This window comes from Setaria viridis, chromosome 9 (genome assembly GCF_005286985.2).
Source record: "Setaria viridis chromosome 9, Setaria_viridis_v4.0, whole genome shotgun sequence".
In the NCBI taxonomy this organism is placed as follows: Eukaryota; Viridiplantae; Streptophyta; class Magnoliopsida; order Poales; family Poaceae; genus Setaria; species Setaria viridis.
In genome coordinates, this window is record NC_048271.2 from 11651817 (window position 1) to 11677796 (window position 25980).

Below are 25980 nucleotides of genomic sequence, written 5' to 3' on the forward strand. Positions count from 1 at the left end.
TGCCCATAGTTCTTGAGGATAAGGGGCAGAAGCGTAATAACGGGTTAGGCGTATTCCACGAATACGCTTTCTTGGTCTGTTCGCGTAACTACTTTTTTTCTTCTTCTTCCAGTCGGCGCATCCTCTCCGTCTCCGCTCTACAGCCATCTCCTCCGCGCCGCCTCAAATGAAATCCGGCCTGCTTCGCGCTGCCCCGATCCGATTTCTCCGCCCGGAAGGTATTGATCTCTCCTTCGTTGCCCCGATCGAGTGGCACGCGGAGTTGTTTCTTCTCACATTCATTCTGGCATTCGCAGCAGAACCATCTGTTCCTATCCTGCCTGCCAGCATTTCAAGTTGTTTTATCGATTATCGTTGTTGTTGATGTTTCATCTGAAAACGTTCTGGAATTTCTTTCCTCAATGTCACAGTGATCCCGCCACGCTTGGTCGGCTCCGACATTTCGGCACCGGCCACTGTTGCCATCCTATCTTCCCACTGTTCTAGGTCTTTTCATTGTTACTGCTACAGTGTAGTAGATGCCTGAAATAATACCCCTCTGTGATGTTACCATTGTTAGAATGATCGTGGTGCAAAAGCATTGTAAAACTTACCCAAGCATTGTGCTGTTAGTACGTTTGTGTATTCAATATTTTGTTCTAGTCACTTTCATTATTCCAAGTTTCCAACCTTGTGGTATACCATGTTTTCTGTGAAAGAGAAAGTTATGAAGATGATTCGTGCAGCAAATTACCGTTCTATAGGATTGTTGATATATTCTAATTCTCATTCTGATATAACTTGAACTCTTTGTCTTTTCCCCCTTTTCTACATTGCACAGTGGAAACAGTTTTACTTATGTTCCTCTGATGTTGGCAGTAAGGACTAAGGAGCCTGTGGAGTCATTGACAAGAGCAAGCCTGCATTTCCCGAGGGAGCCATTCATTTGTGGAATCCTTTGTAAATGCAAGCTCCCAAGAGCAAGAGATTGTCATTGCTTTAGGGAGCAATGTGGATGACACAATCAGTACAGCGCCTGATCGACCACTGTTCCTATACTCTGCTGTAAGATGGACAGGGAAGCTTTGAACCACATGAGTTACTCTGACAGGTCAAACAAAAACTGAGTAGGATTCAGGCCCAACTGATGAAGATATAGTTCCAGACCAATTGATCCAGGTGTGATATTCTATTGTAAGCATCACATGAATAGAAACACGGGAGAACATTTGTTCTAGTTCCTTGATGGAGATATCTAACCCAAGATGGATGCAAAGTTGGCATTCACTCTCAGTATGCAGAAATGTGTTCAATTATGAAAGAAACTTGAACAAGGAGAGACTTTGGTCAGAAAAATGAGGCTAAGAAGGGTGTTACCTGTAGGTCATGGGCATAATTAATCTGATGCCAGATAGTTTTAGTGATGGATGGAGATTCTAGAATTGGAGGCTGCCGTTTCTCGGGTCACATTGCTAGTATTTGAACACGTGGATATAATTGACATTAGTGCATGATCCACACGCCCTTGCGATAAGCCGATAGGTCTCTCCAGGATAGGGAGCTTCAAAGATTGGTCCCTATGCTAGATGCAATCATGAAGATACCCGACACAGAAGGGAAGGTTTTATTAGTGGATACATTATATGCAAAAGTCACAGGAGAACTGTGAATCAAGGAGTACAGATGGTTTATGATGTATCTGGTGGGTGTCTTAACCTTGGTGTTCCTTAAGAGTGACTACAAGTTTCAGTATGATGTATGCAAGCAAGTAGCCTCCAAGCGATACTCAAGAGTGTGTAACGCAAAACTGGCAGGGATATCTTCATGGAGAATGATTGTTGACCTGGGATTGTTTTTTCAAAGAATCTGACCAAAACCTTCAGCTTCTTTCTGCTATCATCCATCGGAAGATAGATATGCCAAAGAAGGATTGATGCTTCACATGTACTATGTTACTTGAGCTATCCAGGAAAAGATTTCTAGGTGGAAAATGTAACTGCGTCAATCCCATTGGGAGGCATACTACCACTGTTTCTGCCACCACATATGCCAGATTCAGCGTTGCCAACTTACTTAGAACTCGCAATGCTAGATTTGGTGTTGATACTGGTATAGTGCAAAGATTAGTTAAGTGCTATGCATTGCTGAAGTTGCAGAAGTTTTTTTTACACTGAAGTCTAGGACTTATTTTCCTTTGAGACACCAAAGCAAGAAATGTGTACTAACCAATCAAGTTTATTTTGTATACCTACAGATACTATTAGTCCTAAGTAAAAAATTTAATAGTGTTAAAGGGCACTTCCAGATCACTTGTTGAGCATTTTTTTTACCTCGCCTTTAGTCTATTTATGGGTTTTCTAGCTTTTTCTTTTACATAACCATTTTTTTACATTGGCTTCTATTGGCCATTTGCCTGTTTTGAGTTCGATAACTTTTGCACTTGTTTTATTTTTCTTATGCAGACCTTTGCCCTTGTCAATGAATATGGTATTGCTCTTTCCTTTTTGGATACAAACTATCTCTTGTTAGTGAAATGAATTCTGTACACTCTGACTTCTGCGCATATGCATGCGTTGGTCTTTGTAACTGTCAGTCCACTGATTTCCAGGTGCAATACAGTTTGGGGAACATACAACTCATTTGCATCTTTGTACTCGTTTCATCACATGGGATGCCATCATGGCAGCGTGTTACTTTGCATATGCCTTCTTCTGCTCGAGCATGTACCAGCTCTTGTGTGCCCAGTGCTCGATTGTTCATGCAACGTGCGTCTGTCACTGTCTGTTGCTACTTCTGAATTCTGGTCGTAGATAGTGCGTGCAAAAATGCGGACTGACAGATACTCTCTTCTGTCAGTGCACTACAGAGTGGAGTTTGCATGTCAATTCTTGTGAGTGCATGCATGTGGTCGTACCCTACACTCTGCCTGTATTTCTCTTCCATGTGGTTGGTCTGATTTGTATCTCGTTGTTTAGTCATTTCCTTGTAGATGCGGGAAGCAGCTAGGCTAGGCATTTACTGTAAGCATTTGCAAATATTTTGTATTTCCGCTAGAACTTACCTAAATTAGATTATGGTCTTGCATTCTGGTACTACCTTCAGATTCACGACTTGGGTTCAGTCCTTGATGCAATTTGTAACTATTGCCCTGTTATAAGAATACATTTGGATTTTACATGAATTACATAACATACTTCTTAGTGTTAAGAATTTTCTCATACGCATTTTGTTCACAAGTTACCAATTTCAGAAAACAAAGTGCAGAACTAGTTATCTTCTAAACTAAAGTGCATTAGCAGCATTTTTCTGAGTATGTTGAATAATGCAGTTTTATTTTCAATAAAGATTAGCAATGGTGATGCTTCTAGATTCCAACAACTTTTGACATCTTTAGAAGAAGCAATCAATATTGACTTCATTATGTTGAGCCGTTGAGATGAGGAGAGTACTTTTCCTTTCATCAATGTGTTGCCTAACCAATTGAAGGAACTTTGCATTGCTGAACATGAGCTCATTGTCACTTTTTTAGGGAACTGAAAGCCACTACCATTGAAGCAGTTTATCATCTACAACCTGTGTATTAAAGTAATTCACTACTTTTTAGGGAATTGAAAGGCACTGCCATTGAAGCAGTTTATCATCTATACCCTGCGTATTAAGGTAAAACTCTTCCTCTGTTCGTGCATTAGTATGTCCATTGTATTTGCTTCATGTTTTGCAATCAGTGTCCATCCATATTTTTGGAATCAGTTGGTAGTTGGCATTTGGTAGTTCAGTGGGTGCCTTAAACCGGAAACCTGGCGTATGGGTAGCTGGTTTCTGTATCAAGTTGAAAAGCATAGAAGCCAAATGACACCTGTTATAATTTGAAAAGAGATCGACCAAAAGAATACTGGAGCATCTGATGGCTTTCTACATCAATTTCCTAGTAAACCTATGATACCTATACCCTCCCTATAACATTCCTATTGGCACGGGCACCAATGGCTGTTCTAATCTTTACAAGAAGCTAGCAGCAACAGCATCGCAGAGTTATTCTATCTGAGTCTAAATCCTATCTAAACTTTGCAAAATGTCTCGCAAGTTCAGTAATCTTGAACTCGGATATGTAGCCCATTGGGAGCTGCCACTCTGGGAAACTTTGATATTGTGTTGTTTCCTTCCTCCTCCCATCTGCAAGACGAGATCAGTGCCAAGATGTCATCAGTAAATTGCTCTGGAGGGTTTTTTTTATATAGCTTTCAAGGTTTTTGAGAGAAACAGACCTGTATCGCGTGACGAAATAGTGAAGGAAAGTTGCAATTTCAACTGTTCCTACTTCCTTCCCTGGGCACATACGAGCGCCTCCTCCAAACAACATGAAGTGGGGATGTGATTCCAGGCCCTTCTCCTATAGTCAGCAAGCATCATCGGGTTAGAATTTGACAGATCTTGTTGCTTGTTTATTATTGGGTACATTTGCTTGGTCTATTCCTTACCAGCCATCTCCATGGGTTGAAAACCATCGGTTCCGGGTACAGGAATGGATCATAATTTATCTCCCTTGTGTAGACATAAATTCTCCAACCTTTTGGAATAACATACCCTGAAAGAAATATATAATAATGCATTAGAACTAGCTTGCAATTTACATAAAAATTTTATCAGTAGGAGTATGGAAGCCGTGGGATTCTCACCATTCATTTCGACATCCTGGGTAGTTTTCCTCAGTAGCCCATTGACAACCGTAGCTAATCTTAGAGTCTCATAAATGACCTGCATATTAGAGGAACCAATTAGTTTATCATGTCCAGGGTACAGTTCTACTCTCACTGCTTTAGGGCGTGTGTCATCTCCAACTTACAGCTCTGGTGAAGGTCATTGACTTATAATCGTTCCAGTCAAGGGCATCCTCTGGCGATTTTCCCTTCCTGATGTCAAGGTGCTCTTTCTGCAACAGCCAACAGATCATCGGTTACCTCAAGGATTATAGGACTTTTGTTTTGGAATTTAACTTGGTTGTGAAGTATATGTACCCTGATTTGTTCAAGAGCTTTTGGATTGTCTGACAGGTACTTCACCGCCATCATGGAGGTCGTCGACACGGTCTCATATCCAGAGTATATGAGGGTGATGAGCAGGTCAATGATCTGGTCATCGTTGAGCTTGGCCCTGGTACCCTCGTTGCCGCTCAAGAGCGCATCGAGCATGTCATCTTGAGCGCAACCAGAGGACCTCCGGTCCGCAATCATCTGCCTCAGCTTTGCCACAAGCTTCTTCCTTGCCTGAAAGATAACATCGCGATGTTAGAGGGCTCAGTTCAGCTTAACCTTTTTTTCCTGATGTTTTCAGGTATGCAAGTAGCAAACAGTACCTGAAGCCCTTTGCTGTAGTTGGTTCCTGGGATGTTGATTGGCAGGGAGAAGGTGCCAAGTACAAGGGTGTACAGCTCTGCCTTGAGGGCATCAGAGAGTGGGCCAGCAGAGATGCCAGCAATCTGCCTGAGAGCTGAGAGCAAGGCCATCTGATGAAAAGGAAAAAAAAAGGCAGATAAGATTCTGTAATAATAAGTTGCCATGCCATGCAAGGAGTATGAAATTCAGCACCCCAAAAGCAAGAAACAATGCCAAGTGTTCCTTTGCATTGAGACATGTGATGGTGATGATGGTGCATGGAGTGTTTGTTGTGCACTTTGGAATGTGTAGAGAGAGATGCAGATGGCTTTCCCCCCTGTCTGGCCCCTTTCCTTCAGCTCATAAATTTTTTTTGGCTATCCAGCAGTGCAGTACAGGTTCTAGAAAGCCAAAGATTCCCCTTTTGGTAGAGAGAGGAAAGGAAGGGGAAGATCCCTCCTTTTGCCCCCCCAACTCTTTTTTCAGCAGTCCATGAATGGATTTCAGTTTTCAAGGGGCACCATCATTCTGCCGTGTCGGCCTGTGGTGGCATTGCCGCACGGGATTGGAGGGCAAGTGAAAATTCAATACAGGCAGCGGTAAATGCAGTAAAAAAGGGTGAAAAAAGATGTCAACTCTCAGATTTTGTTGCCAACCAACGTCAAGTCGTCAACAACAAATGGGACTGGTGATTTAAGTCTCAAAATGCGGCACTCAAGGTAAACCAAAAGATTTCCCAGCTGTGGGGCCCACGTAATTAACCGCCCCCTCACTGAAACTCTGCTTTCTGTGATTGTTTTTTCTGTCAGCAGGCTTTCAGCTAGCAACAGGAGCAACACAAAGCAAAGCGTGAGAAGAAGAAGGGCAGGGCGCAGTGTGTCTACCTCCTTGGTCATCTCCTGGATGTCGACGCGGCGGCCGGCCCAGCCATGGAGGTGGGCGCGCATGAAGGCGTCGATCTTGGGGAGGAGCGCGGCGCGGATCATGGTGGGGCGGGTGAGCGCGAGCATGGCGCCCCGCATGGCGCGGTGGAGCGGGCCGTGCACGGCGGCGATGTTGTTGGGCCCCAGGATGTCGAGCATGGACTGCGGGTAGCCCGGGACGAAGCCGGCGCCCTCGCTGGCCAGCGTCCGGCGGTTCAGCTCCGGGTCCATGCACACCACCGTGGGGCACCCTAGGATGTGCGTCCGGAAGAGGCTCCCGTACCTGCAGCACATCGGTCGTCAGCATCAGCATCAGCAGCAGTTCTACCATGAGAAAACAATGGCGCCATGAACTATTACGTTGTGGAAATACATTGAGAAGGAAGGAGATTAAACTTTGGAACAGGTGGGGACGACGAGCTAAGGTCCCAAGAGTTCTTTATTTGGAGTAAGTATGATATGGGGGTGAGGTTGTGCTTTAGGAGGGTTCAGGAGGATGATGGTGTGGTATGGTATGGTATCTTGGAGCTGGCAGAATGGGGGGACTGCGAGCTTTTGGGGAACACGGCACTGATGTTCCTCCTCGTCTCCGGATCGCTTTTTTCTGCCCCAGCGAACTCAGCCCACTTTCCACCAAATGATTGATCCGATGAGGGAGGCGAGAGCAGAGCTCGGCAGCTCTGCCGTGCTCTGTTCCTGGGACGACTGGGAGGAGGAGAAGGGAGCATGGGGACCGGAATGCGCCGCCATCGCCGGAGAAGGAGGAGACGGGTACCTGAGCCTCCTGGCCTTCATGAAGCTGGGCCCCTGCTTGAGGAACTCGGTGGTCTCGCCGAAAAGCGGCCACCCCATTGTGCCCGGCGGCAGGCCCCGGCGGCGGCTGTACCGCACCTCGTTCCACCGAAGCAGCAGGCTGCTGGCCAACACCGCCGCGGCGAGGACCGCCACCAGCAACAGCACCGCCATCTTTCTCCTCGGATGCTGCTGCTGCTGCAGGAATGGTGGTGGTGGTGGTGCCTCGGCACTCGGCAGAGCAAGGAGAAGGGTGCTTGCTTTGCTGTTGTACTGGGAGCCGAGCAGCCCTTTATATAGGCCGCGCGGCCGGTCACAGAGGAGGAGGAGAGAGCTCGCAAGAATTATTGCCACCCGGCCTCTCTTCATTTTTAATTCTATATTCACCTGCTTATAAAAAGAAAAAATAGAGAGAGAAATTAATTTATTCATCCCCTCTCTCTCTCTCTCTTGAATTGCAGCTGCAGATAGAGGAGGAGGAGGGAGGAGGGTCCACATTCCAAGGCGGGGCGAGGGGCTTGGCCTTGACCGTGGGGTCACGACAAGGGTCAGAGCTCTGAACGGCGCCCAGGCATCTCCTCCGTGCGCTGTGCCTGCGCGCGCGTGTGAACCCTGCCGGGCTGGCCATGGCCTGCACCCTGCCTGCTACGGAGAGAGGAGAGATGAGATGGGATCAACGGCAAAGAAAAATGGAGCCCGAAGGAGAGCTCCTGTGTCCATACTCCATCTCTCCGTCTCTCCATCTATCTATCCATCTACTCCGCTGTCGTCTGCAGCGGCCGCGCATGCCCGGCCTTGGGAACGACGCCGGCGGTGCGGTGCGCGTCGCCATGGCGCCTGTCATCCGCCTTGGCCTCTGCCTCCGGTTCGGTCAAACCCGGCCAAACCCACACAGGAAGGCTGGCCTGGCCATGTGTGCGCGTCTGCGCTGCGCATGCTCGCTTGTTTGTTTCCGGGCCGTGCGCACACATGCTGATGCCGCTGCTCAGCTCACGCCTGCCGCTACACGGCACGGCAACTAGCCGCCTGCCTGCTGCCTCGGACGTATCCATACACCACACATAAGATTGAGACGGTGGGGTGGGCAGCGATCTCTTGTGCGTCCGCAAAATAGATTTTATTTTTTAAAAAAAGGATTTTATTTTTTTTACCGAAGTTAGAAGGGAAAGCTCCTACCTAATTTTTTACAATTTTTTTACTTCAAACCCGTTTAATTTGTTCCCACAGGAAGTCAAATCCGAACTTGTTAGGTACTACTTGGTTGCTCTAACCTCTAGGCTAGAGACCCTTTCACAAATAACCCACCGTGTACATTAGCGTGCATAGATTCTAGAAGGTAAGGTATGTATGACAGTGAAAGTTACTGGTTCCTTGATATCCGGTGTCTTAACAAAGAAAGTCAAAGTTGGAAAGAAAATAAAGAGTACTACATTCTCTTCTCTTTTTGTCAACATAGTTGAAATATGATTGTCCCTAGAACCTTTTTTTTTTGTTTTGTGAATAGGAACCTACTCGAAAATCTCCCAAAAAAACTAGCCCCTATGTTCATGAATTCAAGGTGTATTTTATTTTGACTCTCGTAGCTACAAAACTGCTATAATATATTGTGTGAGAATATTTTAAAATACAAATCTAACCATATAACTTCTATATATTACACATGATTACTAATTATATGTCAAAAATTGTAAGCTTTTATGATACAAAATATGATGGAGTACCTCAAACCTCCATACTTGCTGACCAAACATTGTTTTCCTCGTATCCAATTCTCCTTTGCCAATTGGACATCGAAGTTAAATAGCTTGAGCATTCTACCAAATGGCAGGGCCTTTTAATCTAATATACACAGGAGAATTGCACGTCATTATTGTGTATCGATAGATAAACGGCTCGAGGTTCTCCATCCCCAAGCTGCTCAACTGCACAGCACACACAAGCTTTGCAAGCTCAACGTCGAGACATCATGAACGTCAAGTGATCATTCGCTGCATAGTTTTTCATCTCGAAAGGAGATGCTGTCCTCGATCCTAAACGGAGATTTGTTTGTGAGTGGGGCTGATCCAATCAATCATGAGATTGGCAACAAAAGAAAAAATTGGGAAAGGGAATGCATGCATGGGTGGTCGACGGCCGGCGCCATGTGCAGCATACATGGCCGTGTCCAGCTACTGATTGCCCATGCACAGTGCAGTGATCAATGAGATTTCTGATGCATGGATAGATTTGATTCTTAATAACTGCAGCTAGAGTAGTAGAATAATGAATCCATGCCCGGGTAGCCCCTAGTGTAGTGTAGCATAGGTTACAAAACTTTGTAAAAATTTGATATGAAAATAAAGAAAACGAAAAAGGCATAGAGAGAGAGAGAGGAGGATGGTTGCAAGCAATTGAGGTGGCACGTGGGGTGGTTCCCATTGGACCATTGTTGTGGGAGAGGGGGTTGATTGGGCATAGTACAAAGGTACTCGAGGCAGCAATGAGCAATTACAATCAAACCGGTAGCGGATCAGTACACCGGCAGTCACCTCACACACATGCAGATCAAGTATGCGGTTACAAGGTTAGTTAGATCTGTGATTTAACAAGCTACACCTGTGTTGTGTTTGGGTGAGGATGAGAGAGATCTTTTGGAGGAAGATGCATGGTTGGATGATGGCGTGAAGAGGCGCAGGGATCAGGGAGCTGCTGCCCCTGGCTCTGGCTGGCCAAGAGTGCCTCCTCACCTACTGGGTGCATGTGAGTGTTGGTGGCAGCACATAAATAAATCCTTGGCCCTACTACGCGGCTTGATTCCACTAGATCTCCTGCCGTGCACTGCCCACTCGTGCGCACCCCTGCTCCCCCTGCTCCACTCTGTTCCTACTCTGTTCCCGGGCAGTTTCACTTTTCTAGTTTTACCGGTACTTTTATCTCCTCAAGTTACTGATTACTTGTACTGAGTATTCAAGTATCAAATTTGTTTTTTTTTTGGGTAGCAGGTAACATTTGCTGTTATTATTGCGAGTAAACTGTTTGATGTGCCATACAGTAGCCCATAGTGTCACAAGTACAGATGTTACAGAACTGCACATTTAATGTTCGACATGGCAGAACATTTTTTAGCTAAGTGAAACATGTGTTTTTGTAATAGGTGTGCACATACGTAGATTTCTGATGCAATTCTTAAATATATACTCCCTCCGTCCCAAATTATATGTCATTTTAGTTTTTTTTAAATTGATAAATATTATTATGGATCTAGACATATGGTATATACACCTAACAAAATCTATGAATTAAAAAAGATAAAATAATTTATAATTTGCACAGAGGTGGTACTGTTGTGATGCTACAAGCATATATATGAAGTTAACGAAATATCTGTAGTTTTGTGAAATTTACTCTTTGGTCTTTGGTTTTTCTAGGGAGGTATGATGACTTATATATTTTCCCATGGATCGTGTGCAATTTATATGTTCCATATATAATATTAAGTCACATTTTACGCATTGCTGTGACAACATTAATCTCCCAGATTCTCACTGGTTTACCCATTTGTAAAATGTGTATTGTATTATGAGTGAACGAGTACAATTCACGTATGCAAGAGAGGTGCCCCTAATATCGAGCATAGACTTACTGTATAGTGATTTATAAGTGAATAAGTTGAGTTCACATGTGTAGAGATGACAATGACTCATGGTCCTAACATCTCATTCGCAATCCAACACGGACCTTAAACATCTTTAACTCGAATACGAGCCAAGGCAAAATAGTCAATTCGGTCCCTGAACTTTACACCAATGATCAATTTAGTCCTTAAACTTTCAAATCTTCATTTTCAGGTCAAACTCATCCTTGTGCTGATGTGCTACTATATCTTAATATGATACTCATGTGAAAAGTCCATTTTACCCTAGACTCATGTAAATTAAATATGTATATGCTCATACTCCCTTGATACATTCACACAACAATATATTTTTTAACTAACATAAAATATAGTTTCTAAAAAAATGCATGTACTCGTACTTTTAAAATCATGCATGTGCTCATATGAATAAATTTTTGATATGCAAAATGTATGTACTCATATTCTTTCGTGCTATACACAATTTAATGTATGTACATATACTCTAAAGTTGACATGTACTCATATACTCATGGTACGGTATACATGCTCCATGTACGTATTCATATATATATATATATATATATATATATATATATGTTCATACTTATATATTTTGGATAATATTGTGTTAATTCCGGTGGAAAATTGAGGAGGGGGGGAAGGAGCTAAGGGCAAAAATGACTTTTAGCATTAGTTTCATGCTAATATGAAGCTCCATATCAGTACAAGGACAAGTTTGATAAAAAACAAAAGTTGAGGGATTAGATTGGCCATTCTGGAAGTTGAGGGACGAACTTGACCTTTGGTGCAATGTTCAGGCTTCGAAATGGCTACTTTGTCTTCCTAAAACTCAGAGCCCGTTCGGTCGAGCTCCAAAACTTGCCCAACCAAAATGAGGGCAAGCCCATAAACTTTGGCACTTGTTTGGTTCAAAGCAAAAAAAAAATATTAGCTATCACATTTTGGCACCCAATCAATTGATAACCTTAAGTTGTTGACCAGATTTTGGCACAAAAATTGTCATGCCCACGTTTTGGCATGTCCTAGATTTGGTATGGCAAAATTTTGTAGTCAAACAATCAGACCCTCGTAGAATCAATTTTTGGCCATTTACCACCCCCTAGATATGTTGGAAAGGTACCTCTAAATAAAAAAAACATGTAGAGGATAGTAATTTTGTAGAACCGTTTCATCCGTATAGCATTGTGATCCATGTAGGATCATTAGCTTTACGGCTCACAGTGTTTCTACTAGGAAGGCGTATGCATATCTTCTAAAACATGCCGCTGATAGTCGCTTGCGCACACTACTAATACGCGGAGGCACGTCGGCGCGGATTAAATCATCACACGCATGCATCGACGCTTTGTTGGGTTGTGCTTTGTGTTCTTGGATGGGAGGACGGGACTGTACGGGTCTGATTCCGGCGACTGTTTGGGGAGATTTCGACGGATTCGTAGGACATGGCGGTGCCCATTTCGTCCATCTGTCACACAGTGCTCCCTATCCGTGATCCGTCCATGCATGGATGGATGATCCGTCACAACAAAACGTCCTATTTGTTCAGCTAGAGGCTGTAGTTGGCGCATAGGCTAGTGGTGGTAGTACCATGCGCGCGGCGGAAATAAAAAGGTCGTGACCTGTGCTGTGACTGTGAGCTCTGCATGCGGCACATCCATCAACTCCAACAGCATGGATGGAATGGGAGCCGAAGCAAAGCCATATCTTTTTGACCCGATGGGGATGGCCGACGGCGGACGGCGACCGCCGGGCTTTGTCGTCGGCCGGGGGGATCCGCCCTGTGCTGCCGGCGCGGCGCACACGCGCGGCGGCAGATGCTGACTCGTCTACGGTCTACCTGGCTACTAGTCCCTATGGCGGGAGGGAGAGGACGGGGGTTGGGGAGCCAGGGCCCAGGGGAGGCCGGGAGGGGAGGTGAGCAGAGGCAGAGCACAGCCGCTGCGCAGCAGGGGGGAGGGAGACATGTCAAAAGGCCGTCACGTCCGACGTGGCTCACGCTAGCTAGAGATTTGCATGAGATTTGCGCACGGGAGACCGGGGCTGAACAAAAGCTGTGCCCTGCCGCTGCTACGGCTCGATCGGCTGCGTAGGTACTGTAACGATGAGTGGCACAGTGTGCCGGCCTGCCGTAGTTACTGGTTGGTGCCGCGCCACGGCGCGCTACAACACCGCGCGCGCAGTTGCTGATCGGAAGAAGCTTCGCCCTCCGTGCGCGTGTCCTCAACAAACCCATCGATGTTCGATGCGAAGCTGCGAACCGTCGTCCTACACAAGTATGGATGGTGTGCGCGCGTGCGTGCGGGCCGGGCGCGGCTGGGCAAGGGCATTGATGCGCATTTGTTGCTCACAGGTAGGAGGCAACATGCGTGGGTCCTTCCTTCCCCCTGCAGCAGGAGGCCCGGGCGATGCCGATGGATGTGGATCGTATCGAGCCGCACGCACGCTGCTGCGGATCGATCTGCTGCGTGCACGCTTCGCGGTGCGGCGGTGGGGTTGAGCCTACACGACGGGGAGGGGCGGCACCACGCTAGCCCCCGCGGCGGCCTCGGCTCCCTGCGCCGATCGGAGTGACCAGCCTTTTCTTTACTCGGCAGATGGATCCGATCCAGCAGGGGAATTTTACAGCACGAGCCGGATCGGCCGAGGTACTCTACGACGACATAAGGATGATACGACTGCGTCTGTGTATTCGATCTGTACACAATATAGGATGGGGAAACAAAGGTAGGAGTAGTCGCTAGATCGGTCAGGTAGAAAGGTACTATGCACATGCGCTGCAGGAAATGGAAGATGGAGGGGATCAACAACTCACTTGGCACGCGTGCGTGCGTCAAAGGAAGGAATCTTCGCGGAACGTACGCCTGGGCGTCTGCACAGAGCCGGAGATCCACCGTATCACCGAAAAGGCGTGCGGGTACGGTACTTGCGATCCAACCGGCACAGTGCCATCGACCATCGTCCATCCTACTACATCCTACCCACCACCCATCATCGTCCATCAAGACAGAGATGGTACGGTGTCTCGTCGAATTAATGTAGCAGCAGCGTAGTACGAGTAGAGTAGAGTGTCCAACCAGGCAGCGAGCGTCCGTACCGGCACCGGCACGGGCGTGAAGGCGGAAGGATGGACACGCACACGAGCGGGGAACGAACCAACGGAGCCATGGAATGTCGCTGCCGTTCCCCCCTCGTCCTTGCGATCCTCCACATGAGTGCGTCCATCACTCACATGGCAACCTCACATGCCCATCCTCTCTCTCTCTCTCTCTCTCTCTCTCTCTCTCTCTCTCTCTCTCTCTCTCTCTCTCTCTCTCTCTCTCTCTCTCTCTCTCTCTCTCTCTCTCTCTCTCTCTCTCTCTCTCTCTCTCTCTCTCTCTCTCTCTCTCTCTCTCTCTCTCTCTCTCTCCCCTGTTGCTTCTACTGCGTCAAAAAGGATGCTGCCTTGCCAGATTTTTAACAATATCCCATCCGTTCGTGCGCCCCAGCCCTGCCGGCGGGTTTTCGGTTCAATCTTCTTTCTTGCCTTTCCTTTGTACTATATTCAATTCAAAACGTAGTACTCCGTAGATAGAAAGAAAGAAAGAAAGAGAGAAAGAAAGCGTTGTTGTTTGGCTTGGCTTGGCTTGGCATGGACGGACGCATGCAGGTACTGTGGTGGTGCTCCACCCGCTCCGCTATCACCCAAATCAATCAAATCAGAGTTGCACGAGGGCCTCTCCCTTGTCCTGGCCTGCTTTCCTCCCGGGACGGGACCCGCCGCCCCCCCGCCGGATCGATCGGATGCCTCTCGCTTTCCTGCGCTTCAAAGCACGCTACAAGCATTTTGAAGTGTACGCCGGCCGTGCATCGCCGTGTGGAAAAAGAGCGCGTCGCTGCATCTGCATCGTGCGCTACAAATTACCAGTCAAATCTACCTACTCTCTACTCTCCGGTGAAGGAGGAGGGTAGGAGCGTACTCTAGCTAGTTGTTGATTCTGTGGCGCTCCCGACATTTACACGGAGCCCCGCCTCACCAACGGAAAAGGAGAAAAAAGAGAGTGATCCGGTGCTCCACAACTCTTTCTCGACACGTGTCCACCTAGTTTATTCATACCTCCAAGTAGACACATTGACATGTGATGTGATCAATTTTTATTTTAATCCATTGCGCGGGTACAGAGTTTTCACGAAACAAAACTAGAGTGAGTACAATCTATCGCACTCTTGTTGCATATAAGTCAACATCTCCGTTCACTGCTTCTTCCTCTCGGATCCGATGCTCATCTTCCTTCCAAATCATATCCAAAATGCAGATAATGGCAGTTTTGGTATTTCCATGATTAAGTGGAAACTCTCTTCCCACACTCTATCTTCCTCCTCCTATCTCTAGTGGCGTCACCATTATAAATTAAAAATTATAGTTGTGTGCCACCAACAACCACCAGCCAACCGGTGGTTCTTTGCCTCCCGGGGGATAGGATGCATCTCCCTCGCTGCCTCACGCTTATGTTTGCGACCCCATCACTGGCTTCCCGTAAACCAAGCAAACCATGCCCTTGGAAAACCATGATATCTGTGTTGTTAGTCATGTTGACTGAATAAATTAAACCAAAACTTTAATCACCTGAAGTCCAAGAAGTGTAGCCAATGTTCTAAACTTTTTTTAACACAATCCTACCAAAAGATATATACTTTGACTATCAGATCCACATTTAGAGCCTAAGTAGTCATGCTACTTCATCAAGGAACCAATTAGTTTTGCAATTTATTTCAAATAGGACGACTAAATAGGAGTCCATGTGATGGAGGAGGCACCAAAAGGAGTGCCGTTCAAGGTCATATGAACTTTTACGTTTGTCAAAAGGGAGGACTCAACTTTCTTGAAACGAGCAAAAGTTTGGTAGCATAGCCTTGTACACTCCATTTCAAATGCAAGAAAAACTTGAGACAAACACATTTATCCCCAGGTCATGCTAGTGCTACTATACTAGAAGAAAGCGTTGTTGGGCCTAGCACATAGAAAAATAATTGAAAATAAAAGGAATGGACACCCCACTCACCGCATAGTACTATCGCAGCACCTCATGCAACAACAAAGACCAAGGTTGTTCCGGCGATCGATCAGATCGATGACAAGAGGGAAAACAACAAACCCCCTCCAGTGCTCACTGAAAAAACGAAAAAGGTGACAGGTACTTGCTTGGACGCGAATTTGTCACTAGACGCGCTCGCGCGCTCATCATTATCAAATCATTGAAGGGTTCGATCGAGCCGTGTGCGTGCCGTCGCTTTACTTCGCTAACGCCACGGCTGGCTGCTGGCTAAACCCCTCTCAGGGATCATCAAAAGCTAGCTAGCACGGATGGATCTGCACCTGTGTATCGAGGTCACGGTAGGGGTGCCGTTCCTGTCGAAAATCCGGGCATTATGTCCTTAACTACAAGGAGCTAGGATCGGAGGTCACCAAACAATTGTGCATCAAATGGATTAAACCACGCCTAATCACATACGCGTGCGTGCGATCGATCGATCGTCTGGATGTCTGTCGAGCTGCGTGTAGCGATCAGACATTCAATTGGAAAGGTGGCGAGCTCCCAATCATCAAATTGCTGTTGGTGTTGGGGTGCACTGTTCTCCGTATATAGGACGCGATTGCATGATTGGGTTGGGGCTCCCCTCCCATCCCCTCGTGTGACAGGGACCGGGGTTAACTATCTCGCGTCCGGCCAACCTTACTTGTACTAGGGCTATGGCTATCTCGATCTCTTGACATGCATCATGTCCTTTGCATACACATGCTAAGTCTTTTCTTGTGGAAAAAAAAAGGAGGGGCACAGCAGTGTTGTACTACTATAATCCCCAAGTTTAGGAATGCTAGAAACATCTCGGTCTTCGACTTTGACGTGTTCTTGATCTCCTTTGTGATAAGTGATGATATAGATCCCTGGTGATTTTTTCTTTCTTTCTTTCTTATGGATCAACAGCGACACTCGAATTATCGAGGAGACCGACCTTTAGCTTTTCGCCGTATGAAAGGCTTGAAGATGCTTAAATTGACCACACAGCCTGAAGTTTGGAAAACTGAGCAGATGAGCTGGGGCTTTTACTTTCCAAGGATAAAGGAGAAAGATATTGAGAGAGAGCGGGAAGAAAGCTTATCTAGGCAATGGAAACAGTTTGTGTTCCAAGGAGCTAATCGTGTTATCACCTCCATCACACAAGCGGATGCATGTACGTGGACCGGGACATCTCGGCGTGATGTGCACCAGTGCACTGATCCATCGAGGTTTTCAACTATTGGGCTTTGGATACACATAGCTGAATATATTTGTGAAGGCAATTCCGACGATATTATAGCAGCACTCAACTTTCAGCTTGTCTGGATTGTAATACTGTTCCCTAACAGCTTTAGCACACAAGGCGTGCCGTACCAGGACAGGTTTTCAGATCCTGACCGAACTGTACACTCAGATGGAGATGTGCAGGCTGTTGGGTATATATAGTATTTTTAAGAATTTCGAAGAACACATCTCTGGTCTTACGTTCATATACATACAGTATCAATTTGGGAAATTTTAAGCCAGCTTTTCTGATTAAACATTTGAACGTGACGATATGTTCACCTAATCAACCCCGATCCTTTTCGATCAGTGAAACAATACAATGCCTGTTTTCCAATAATATTGCTCCCCCACATATTCGCGTTGGCTGGATAATATACATGTCAAGAGTTTAATACCCAAGATGGTGATGGCACGTAACCTCACATAGAGAGAGTAATGGCATCAGGAAGAAGGGAGGCAGGTCGGGAGCTAAAGAAGCACCGCCCTACCACCATCTGGGGTGCGTGCTCATGTTTTCAACCAAAAGGATCGAAAGGACATGGTTGCTTGATGGCGTGGCTCGCCGAGGATGGTAATAAAACCGTATCAGTTTTTTTTAAAAAAAGATTGACTTTCAATATTGTTTTTGACTGAAATACCAATGAAAACTACACATGCATGCATTAAACGTTCTTAAAATATATTTTTAATTTTGTTGAGGCTGGAGCTATAAGTATTCCAAATACTGCAATTCTACTAATTGAATGAAAAACAACAAAATATAAAATGTAGTGTCCATACATCCAACACAACCTGTTTCATCTTATTTACCACGATATCTGGAGGACAGCGAGTACACTACTACTATAGCAGGCGTAGCATGACCAAAGGCATTATGGTAAACATGCTCGACGGCAGACGACCACTGAAATCGACCGTGGGCTCCGCATAGCTACACGTGACGGTGATGCCGGTTGACCTTGCACTGCCGCATACATGGAGGATGTCCAGTTCTACTTCAATTCGATCGTTCACTGGAGCTGGATATATATGCACGGAAAAATTCCGCACAACCTGGCTGCAAATAAAATGATCGAGGTCCCGGCGCTCGCGCGGCACGCGAGCGACGGGATTTAAGGCTTTTCGAGCCATCAATCACAAAACAACAGCTGCTGCGGCGAGCGCTACATGGAACCGCCGGTTCGCCCTCGCTCGCTCGACCGCTCACGTCCCAGGTCGGCAGGTCGTGTCCATCTCTCCATCACACGTGCGCTTGGCTGCTAGCGTAGCCCCCCTAGATCGATCGATCCGATCATTGTGTTCCTGCACTCTGCGTCCGCGAGCTAGCTACACGCACGCAAGCATTGACCTTGATCGAACTCAGATGCTAGATGCTACTCTAACCCCCATTAAATTTGACTTTTATATTTTTCTAAAATCGTCAAAACTCATAGAGTATCAAAATTTTACATTCACGGCACCTTTAGGAGGGGAGCTAGGAGCCGGCCATCTACGTGGCACATTCACGGCGCTTAGACTTTGCGGACCATTTTTCCGTAGAGGAAAAGCAAGTCGAAGAGAGGGTGACGCGCTAGCTGGGTTTGGTTTGGGTCATGGCTGTGCTTCTCCAAGTACGAACCCTAATTTAAGCCGTATAATGCCTCCGGGCAAATCGCCATTTATTGGGCTGGCACTCGTGCGAGAGGGACTCGCCGCTTAATTTGGACGCTGATCGTAGTATCAGTAATGAGAGAGGGGATTAATTGTGCATGGGATCGGATTGTCTCGTTATTACACCACGAAACCCACAGGCGCGGTCTACGAGTCCACTAGGCTCAGATAACCCCGTCGTGTAATCCTGCTGATCACCCATCATGCGCGCACGTAATGTATGTTTATATAGTACAAATTCATAACCACGGAGCTCTTTGTTATTAATGGCGGTGGTCTATTTTGTGGAGGATCCACAAAGTGGTCTACAGGCGTGCACGAGCTAGACATCTCGTGCGATGCCCTTAATTTCAGCTCAAAAGGTGGGGAGCACTTAGTTTAAACTACTAGCTAGTGGCAAATTCTGGACGGGAGCTAGCAGCACAAGGCAACAAAAAACAAAAGAAAATGGTGGCGGATCAGTTTGAAAATCTCTGCCGCGCTCCGATTTCCAAAGCCCATGGATTTTAGGGGCCGGGTCGCGCAAAGTCTCTCGGAATCAGTTGTTAATCTTCCTTGTTTCCCACTAAGCCACAATGAGTTAAACTACTAACTACTGCACTTGGAGAGGGGCGCACTCGCATCACCTCGCAACCGACACGAGATCCACCTGTGGTCGATCATCACCTCGTCAGTCCTCGACCGATCTGCCGCCGTGCGGCGATATAAAATTGGACCTCCGTGTTCGTGCGTCGTCGATGGATTGGCCACGATATATCCGGGCAGCTTTTGCTTTTGAATGAGAGGCACAAGGGGACAAGCGGCGTCACCTGATTTTCTACTGGAGCCGCGGAAAAGGTGCTGTCTCTGACCGATGTCTTTTACTGCATGGCCATGGCCCCCTTTTTGTTTCACTCTGTGCTGCCACGATACCCATATTTTTTAGTCCTCTGCCGACGGTTTCTGCAGCACGGACGACGACCGTGGTGGTGGTTCGTCCGTTCGTGTGTGCGCGCTTAGTGAGTGAGGATGGCTTTATTAGTTGAGCAATTGACTAAGGTAAAATGCTAGAAATGCTGCGTGTAGTCTGACTCTAGTGAACAATCGAGGAGGAAAAAGTTGGGTACCTTGCTTGATTCCCTCTCCCGTTCATTGCATTAGTGCCAGATTTTTTTGGGTGTGTGCATGGCCCGGCCCCCTTTTTGGAGCATGTGAATTTCACACGGATCTGCAAATGATCTAATTTAGGTGGCGACCTTGACCTAAAACTACACCGAGTGGGAGTGGGTATCCTGTCCACTCGCCTATTGTGCTTGCCGATGGGAAACTTGCGCTGACGAGTAGCCATACATTCCGATCGTACGTACGACGTGAGGCGGACCTACGCAACGGATGGATCCATCTAGGCAGTCCAGCAATGGGATCCCGCGCGCTCCCAGTACGTAGACATGACACACACAGCACACGGCAGGGAGCTCTGTACGTGCAGGTAGATGGAACTTTGGAGTCAATTCAAGAGGGAGGGGCATGTATCATGAATTCTGCGAAGCTGCACTGTGAACCGGCCGGCCTAGGAACCCCCATTTTCATGTTCCCATTTTGTCAAGTGGCCGTGATGCACGACGCAGAGGAAAACAAAAGATGTGATGAGCTATCGGTACGTGGTACAACGACGACACATGCGACCGCATCGGACACGCGCACGAGCGGCCTGGCAGATACCGGCCGATGGAGTGGCTGTGCCTTTGTCAGACACAGATGCATACTCCATGCTACTGTTGCGTCTGTCACGCTGATGCCGCCTCTGCACTGCAGCATGTACTAGTTGGTAATGGTATCGACCTACTACGTACTGTGGAGTAAGCGTGTACACGGGCATCTGAGAAATTAAAGCAGGCCCATCTTCCGGAAAAGGAAAAGGGGCAAAAAAAAAAAGGCAGCAGGTCCAACCGTGCGAACCTGCTAGTGTAAGCGTATTTGTTTTCGCAAGTTTTTTTATGTTGATTTTGTAGCCGTGGGATGGGCCAGTGCATAAGGATTTTATCGATAAAAAAAATACTCCTCCTAGTAGCAATTAATCAATCGCATGAACATACATTGTAATACTGTTGGGAGAATTATTGTGAATGAAGCAAGTATGTACCAGATTAGTTTGCGTGTGGGGCTGGGCCTTTCCTGTCACACGGCCCATCTAGCTCTGCTGCGCGCACGAGCGCATCCGCTGGCTTGTTGTGTCCTTCACTGCTGGTGGTGCCCACGTGCCCACTAGGGTGCCCTCCGCTCTTAATCATCACCTCCTTCCTGTTCTCGGCAAAGTATATCACCAGCATGAGGCTTCTCTTGCGTACATCGTACTGTATATATGTTAAGGATTTTTACTAAGAAAAAAAAATATGCGTACTCGTGTGGCAAGCGGTAGAGACAGCAATGAAGTGAGCCCTTGTACACTGGAAGAAGAAGTGGCGCGCCGCTTCGCACGGATGACCGATCGCATGCACGGATCTCTTGCGCGTCGTTGCCTGGATCCACACACTCCCGACTGTAGCCGTGCCGGCTCGGTGCACTGTGGCGATATCAAAACCCACAGCAACGAGCTCCCAGACAAAAGCGACAGTGTAATAATATAATGCAGCACGTAAAACCCGCGTTTAGCTCGCTGGAACTGAACTCCACGTCTTGAGGTAAGCAAAGCACTGTGGACTGTGGCACAGCACAGCACAGCACAGCACAGTGCTGCTGCTGCAAGGGAAGAAGAAAATGAAGGGAAAAGAAAAATGATACGGAGCAACGAGCAAGTGACAAAACGGGCGAGAAAGTTTTGCTCCCGGTCAAACGATGCAGCTAGCTAGGGTGATCGATGCCGGATCCATCCCAACAGTGCCTGTGTCAGTCGGGGCAGCGGGGGACCCGCCGTGGGCGGACGGATCCCCTCGGTAGCCTCGCCCGGCCGCGCCTCCCGACCCGATCGATGAAGGCCGGAAGGGAATCCCAGGCAGGCTGAGCAGGCAGCACCGCCCACCCGTGCGGCGCGCGTCACGCATACGTGCGCGCACACGTGCAACATGCCAAGCCTTCCCAGGGCAGGTACGAGTACGACGGATGATGACCTGTCGACCGCTCGTGCGTCGGCCTGCGCTGCACTTGGTACTCTACTGTCCTCTCCATCCACACTCTGAGTCTCAGACTGCTGTGAGCACTAATCCGTCACCCTGCCAGCACTAACAGTTTTTTCTTTTCTTCTGAACAAATAATCGCGATCAGCCTCTGATCCTCCGCCGCAGGCCGCAGGGCCCAACAAGGCAAACACGCTGGCGTTTGCATCGGATGCCTGCTCTGGTGGCCACACCACACTGATTGGATTGCAAAGCATGTTACCCAACCCACCGCTACCGGGCCACTTGGCTAATTAGCGCAAACTAATTGTAGCTGCTGATCACGCGTGCGCGCACGACCAGCAACCAGCAGATACACATACGCCATCGTACTGTGCCGCAGTTCATCGTGGAGTGTCAGTGCTCGGCCTACGGTTCTTGCTGGCTCTCAATCGGATCTACTGCACTAAAGCCCGACAGCGATTAGTCGAAGCCATGCAAGTTGTAGGAGCATCGTGTTGCGATGCCTCCAACCAGCAGCGAGGACCCCAGCCCAGGCCTCCAAACAACTGCCCCAACTGCCACACCCAGAGGCTGTGTAGCCCCACGCCTCCCACGTGTGACCGTGTGTTCAGGAGCCACCCCCGCAATCCCTGATGCGGCCAGGGAAATTCACCGCTCCGCTGCGTAAAAAAAAAAAATCTTCTCCTCTATCAATGAAATAGTCACAATCTCGTTCCCCTTCGTCACACGACCTTGTGCTTTTCGTTGATCATGCAAAGCAGCAAGTCTAAACACATTGGCACAGTGCGTATTAAACATCTATAAGCGATTGCATCTTTTCCTCCGCGAAAAATTTGTTACAGAAATGGCTTTACGCTGGCCGGCCGTGTGTTCCCGATTCTAAGGTTTGAAATGCACTCACAAGCACTGAAATGGCTTCAGGTTACAATTTGTTAATAAGTAGAGCAAGCATTCATTGCCAAAGGAGGGGGAAAAAAAGAAAACAAAAAGAAACTTAACAACCTGACCGGGTGATTGACTGGGACGGCGGGCCAGGTGTATTGGGATGGGTACAATGCGCTGATTCATCATGTTGTTGATTCGGCCCATGGGCTCACTCATATATATGATGGGCCGCTCAGCTGAAATGAATAGAATTCAAAGACAATACATACGCTCTTTCCTTTTCAGCAGCCAACAGCATGCACGTTATTATACAAGTATAAAAACAACATGTTTTCAGTTCAGCTTCAGCCGACAGAACACATTTTTTTGATGCTGATCCTAGGGTCAAGCTTTAGACACAGTAATTGCTGACGGACCCACCATAGAAGAAGGTGTTGCGGCCGCCGGCGTCCATGGCCACCTGGTAGCACCGCTCGGCGTTCAGCATGGCCGTCACGCCGCCGAGGCTCGGGTCGTCCAGCGGGTAGGCCATGTTGTCCATGAGGCTGATGTCCGCGAAGTAGACCGCCCGCCCGGGCCCCTCGCGGGGGCCGCGCCCGCTGCCCATCGCCGGCGGGTCGTCGCCGCGCCGCGCGAAGCCCGCGGCGCCGTACCACGCCGCCTCCGTCGCGTGCCGGGACAGGCTCGTGAACAGGGACGCCGGCCAGTGGCCCAGCTGGAACCGCACGGGCCCGGCCACGCGGTACAGCCACCAGTCGCCGCCGATGCCTGGCCGCTCGTCCTGAATAACAATTAACATTGCAGACTACACATTGCATAATTAATTAATGGACATTCATCAGGGACATGATGAGAAATTGGGAATCGACGTCGCAGACCTTGACAATCTGGAGGATGACGCTGGAGTCGGTCTGGCCGTAGGAGGAGAGAGCTCCTCGATGACCACCCCAGGCTTGGGTATCCCAGCGAAGCTGTCTTTGAACGGCACGAACCCCGGGCAGTCCGCGTTGTAGCAGCCCGTTTTCCAGTCCCTGTCAGTCTGCACACAGGTTCATCTCACCACCATCAGTTCATCGAATCGAGGATTGTTCACGAGCAATTTCAGACAAAGAACATCCATCCCCATCACTGACCGTCCATTGAGCAAACAGATGCAGCTTGTTGTCTTTGTACAGACTGGGGAATGTCTGCAGGAAACGAGCGACAGCCAACAGTTAGAAATTTCTGATGATAAGACTTCTACATTTTCAGCAGACAGTAACAAAGGCAAGGTCGCAGTGAAATCTGACGGCAAGTATACAGCACGTACATGAAGCCCTGCCCTGATGGCGTTGTACTCGCCTCCTTGATCGTTGGAAACTTGTATTACTGCTGCGCTATAAGCATCAGATTTTATGTGCTCATGCCCCCACGCGCTGATCCTTGCGTAGATGCCAAACACCTGATCGCTCCTGTTTGTCATTCCATCAACCTACCACATGAACAAAAATTAAATCCATCATGAACAGAACTTCACTGCTCTAAATTGAAGTAACGATGCGCATGCTGCATCATTGAAAAAGGTATATACTCACACAGTTTGCCAGAGTAGGCCTCGGAAAAGTAACGTCTTCTGTGCCGCCTTCTCCTTGAAGTCTTGGATTTCTATTCTGCCCAATAGGCTGTACGGCAAATAAAACTCCATGGAATTAAATCATCGTAGAAGGGCCTCAACTTACTGTGAGTGTGATTTGGAACAAAATCCTCAAAATTAATTCAGAATTGAAATGTAGCACAAATTTTCAGAGAAACTGGTTAATTGTGTTCAAAATGATGGATGGGATTGTAGCTGAATCCATACAGAGTTTGAGTTACGACTTACACCGGCAGTGTTAACCAAATTCTTCATCGGCAGTGATGATTCTCCTCTGACAAAGCATAAGGATTGCAGTTACAGAAACGTGAGAACAGATGCTGCATAGCGATCCATTTTTCATTCGGTCTTGGCTACGGCATAGGAGAAGAACGCACGCACAAGAACTCCTATTTGTGAGGCCGGGAATGAAGCTTCTGATGCCAAGAAATAAAAACCCTGATATGCCATACGTGGACCTGTGGTATCATCTCTATCATTAAATAATTTGTTTCTATCTTTCCTCTTTTTTTTGAAATCTCCAAAGATTCTTATGGAAAGATATAAATGCCAACATTTCGTAGAACCTTATTTGTAGCACTGTCATATCGCAAGATATAAATGGCCGCAACGCATCCAACTTCTGAATACATTTATCGATTTCTCAATTATCATCTTATCAGTGGAGTGGGAAGAGGCATACCTCAATTGATGTCTACACGGCCTCTCCTCTGTTTGCCTTTCTCCACACGAACACAATACAATATCTTATATAGACAAAATCCCTAATTGTTCTTTCTTTCTTTTATGTAGACACATCCACCACTATTATTTTTTTTGCTCTCCATCACATCATTTTCACAAAACCATTAATACCTCATTGTTCTATCTATGCTTAATCAGTACTTTCACCGAATACATCTTTTCCGACTACTTATTACTAGCTCCTCCCAGCAACCCCGCTAGGTACTTGTATATTGCTACTATCTTAAAGACCTATCTATCGTGCATTATATAATATTAAGACAGGACCTGTTCGCTTCAGCTTATAAGCCGGCTGAAAAGCTGAAACGGCTGATTTGTTGTGAGAGGAAAACACTGTTTGGTGGCTGATAAGCCGGCTGAATAAGCTGAAGCGAATAGACCCATAATTTAATTGACAACCCTACAAATATTTTATTTTAAATTTTCTCGTAGTAATTGTACATTCCTACAATAGTATTTTTTAAATTACACGTTGGTCTATAGATGGAGTTCGGATTCACCGTGGGCTACAAAGGTGATAGCATGTTGGCTCACATTCATGTTTTCCTGATATACCTAAAGCAAGTTGTGGCAAAATTTGGTAACAAAATGTATCTATAACACGTGAGGCACGTGGTTAAAAAACAGTGGCAAACCGCAATTGTTGAAATGAATCAAACAACCTAAAAATATGTGGCACGCCTAACAGTAGGCGTGGCAATGTTCACTGTGGAGAACTCACCTTTAGTCCCGGCTGGTAGGGAGCAAATCTTCCGAAAAACCATCCGGGATAAAGCAATCGAGACAAAATAGGGGTCTTTAGTCGGCCCCTCCACACGCGTTAGTCACAAGTCACGCAATTTGTCACGTGAAATATGCGCGTGCGCGGTCCGTGGGATTTGAACCCACCACCTCAAGCCTTGCGCGTAGCTTACTTGCCATCCCACCTACACAACACATTTAACTAT

At 47.2% G+C, this 25980-nt stretch overlaps 2 protein-coding genes and 1 pseudogene across 2 annotated transcripts; 1 reads left to right on the forward strand and 2 right to left on the reverse strand.

Annotated features, from left to right (window-relative positions):
* The first annotated feature begins 3 nt into the window (after nt 1–3).
* On the forward strand, nt 4–5689 carry LOC117838235 (uncharacterized; annotated as a pseudogene).
* LOC117838234 (cytochrome P450 85A1) lies at nt 3821–7342 on the reverse strand. Its single transcript, XM_034718187.2, has 9 exons — nt 7050–7342; nt 6236–6557; nt 5333–5482; nt 4995–5243; nt 4823–4909; nt 4656–4734; nt 4458–4564; nt 4245–4369; nt 3821–4152 (listed from the first exon to the last, which is right to left on the reverse strand). The coding sequence occupies exons 1-9, from the start codon at nt 7238–7240 to the stop codon at nt 4065–4067; spliced, it is 1398 nt and encodes a 465-aa protein (XP_034574078.2). The 5' UTR covers nt 7241–7342; the 3' UTR covers nt 3821–4064.
* Nucleotides 7343–23047: 15705 nt separating this feature from the next.
* Nucleotides 23048–24544, reverse strand: LOC117835270 (protein neprosin-like). Its single transcript, XM_072290414.1, has 6 exons — nt 24518–24544; nt 24231–24317; nt 23966–24127; nt 23790–23843; nt 23573–23695; nt 23048–23461 (listed from the first exon to the last, which is right to left on the reverse strand). The coding sequence occupies exons 1-6, from the start codon at nt 24542–24544 to the stop codon at nt 23048–23050; spliced, it is 867 nt and encodes a 288-aa protein (XP_072146515.1).
* Nucleotides 24545–25980: the final 1436 nt, after the last annotated feature.

Bases quoted from the DNA above. Each gene is read 5' to 3' on its own strand.
- LOC117838234 (XM_034718187.2), bottom strand. From the start codon at position 7,240: ATGGCGGTGCTGTTGCTGGTGGCGGTCCTCGCCGCGGCGGTGTTGGCC. The intron at 5,483-6,235 runs GTAGACACACTG...CCTTTTCATCAG, and splicing joins TCCAGGAGATGACCAAGGAG to ATGGCCTTGCTCTCAGCTCT. The intron at 4,735-4,822 runs GTAAGTTGGAGA...TCTAATATGCAG, and splicing joins CAATGACCTTCACCAGAGCT to GTCATTTATGAGACTCTAAG.
- LOC117835270 (XM_072290414.1), bottom strand. From the start codon at position 24,544: ATGAAGAATTTGGTTAACACTGCCGGT. The intron at 24,318-24,517 runs GTAAGTCGTAAC...TTTGCCGTACAG, and splicing joins ATTTGGTTAACACTGCCGGT to CCTATTGGGCAGAATAGAAA. The intron at 23,696-23,789 runs GTCAGTGATGGG...ACCTGTGTGCAG, and splicing joins ATCTGTTTGCTCAATGGACG to ACTGACAGGGACTGGAAAAC.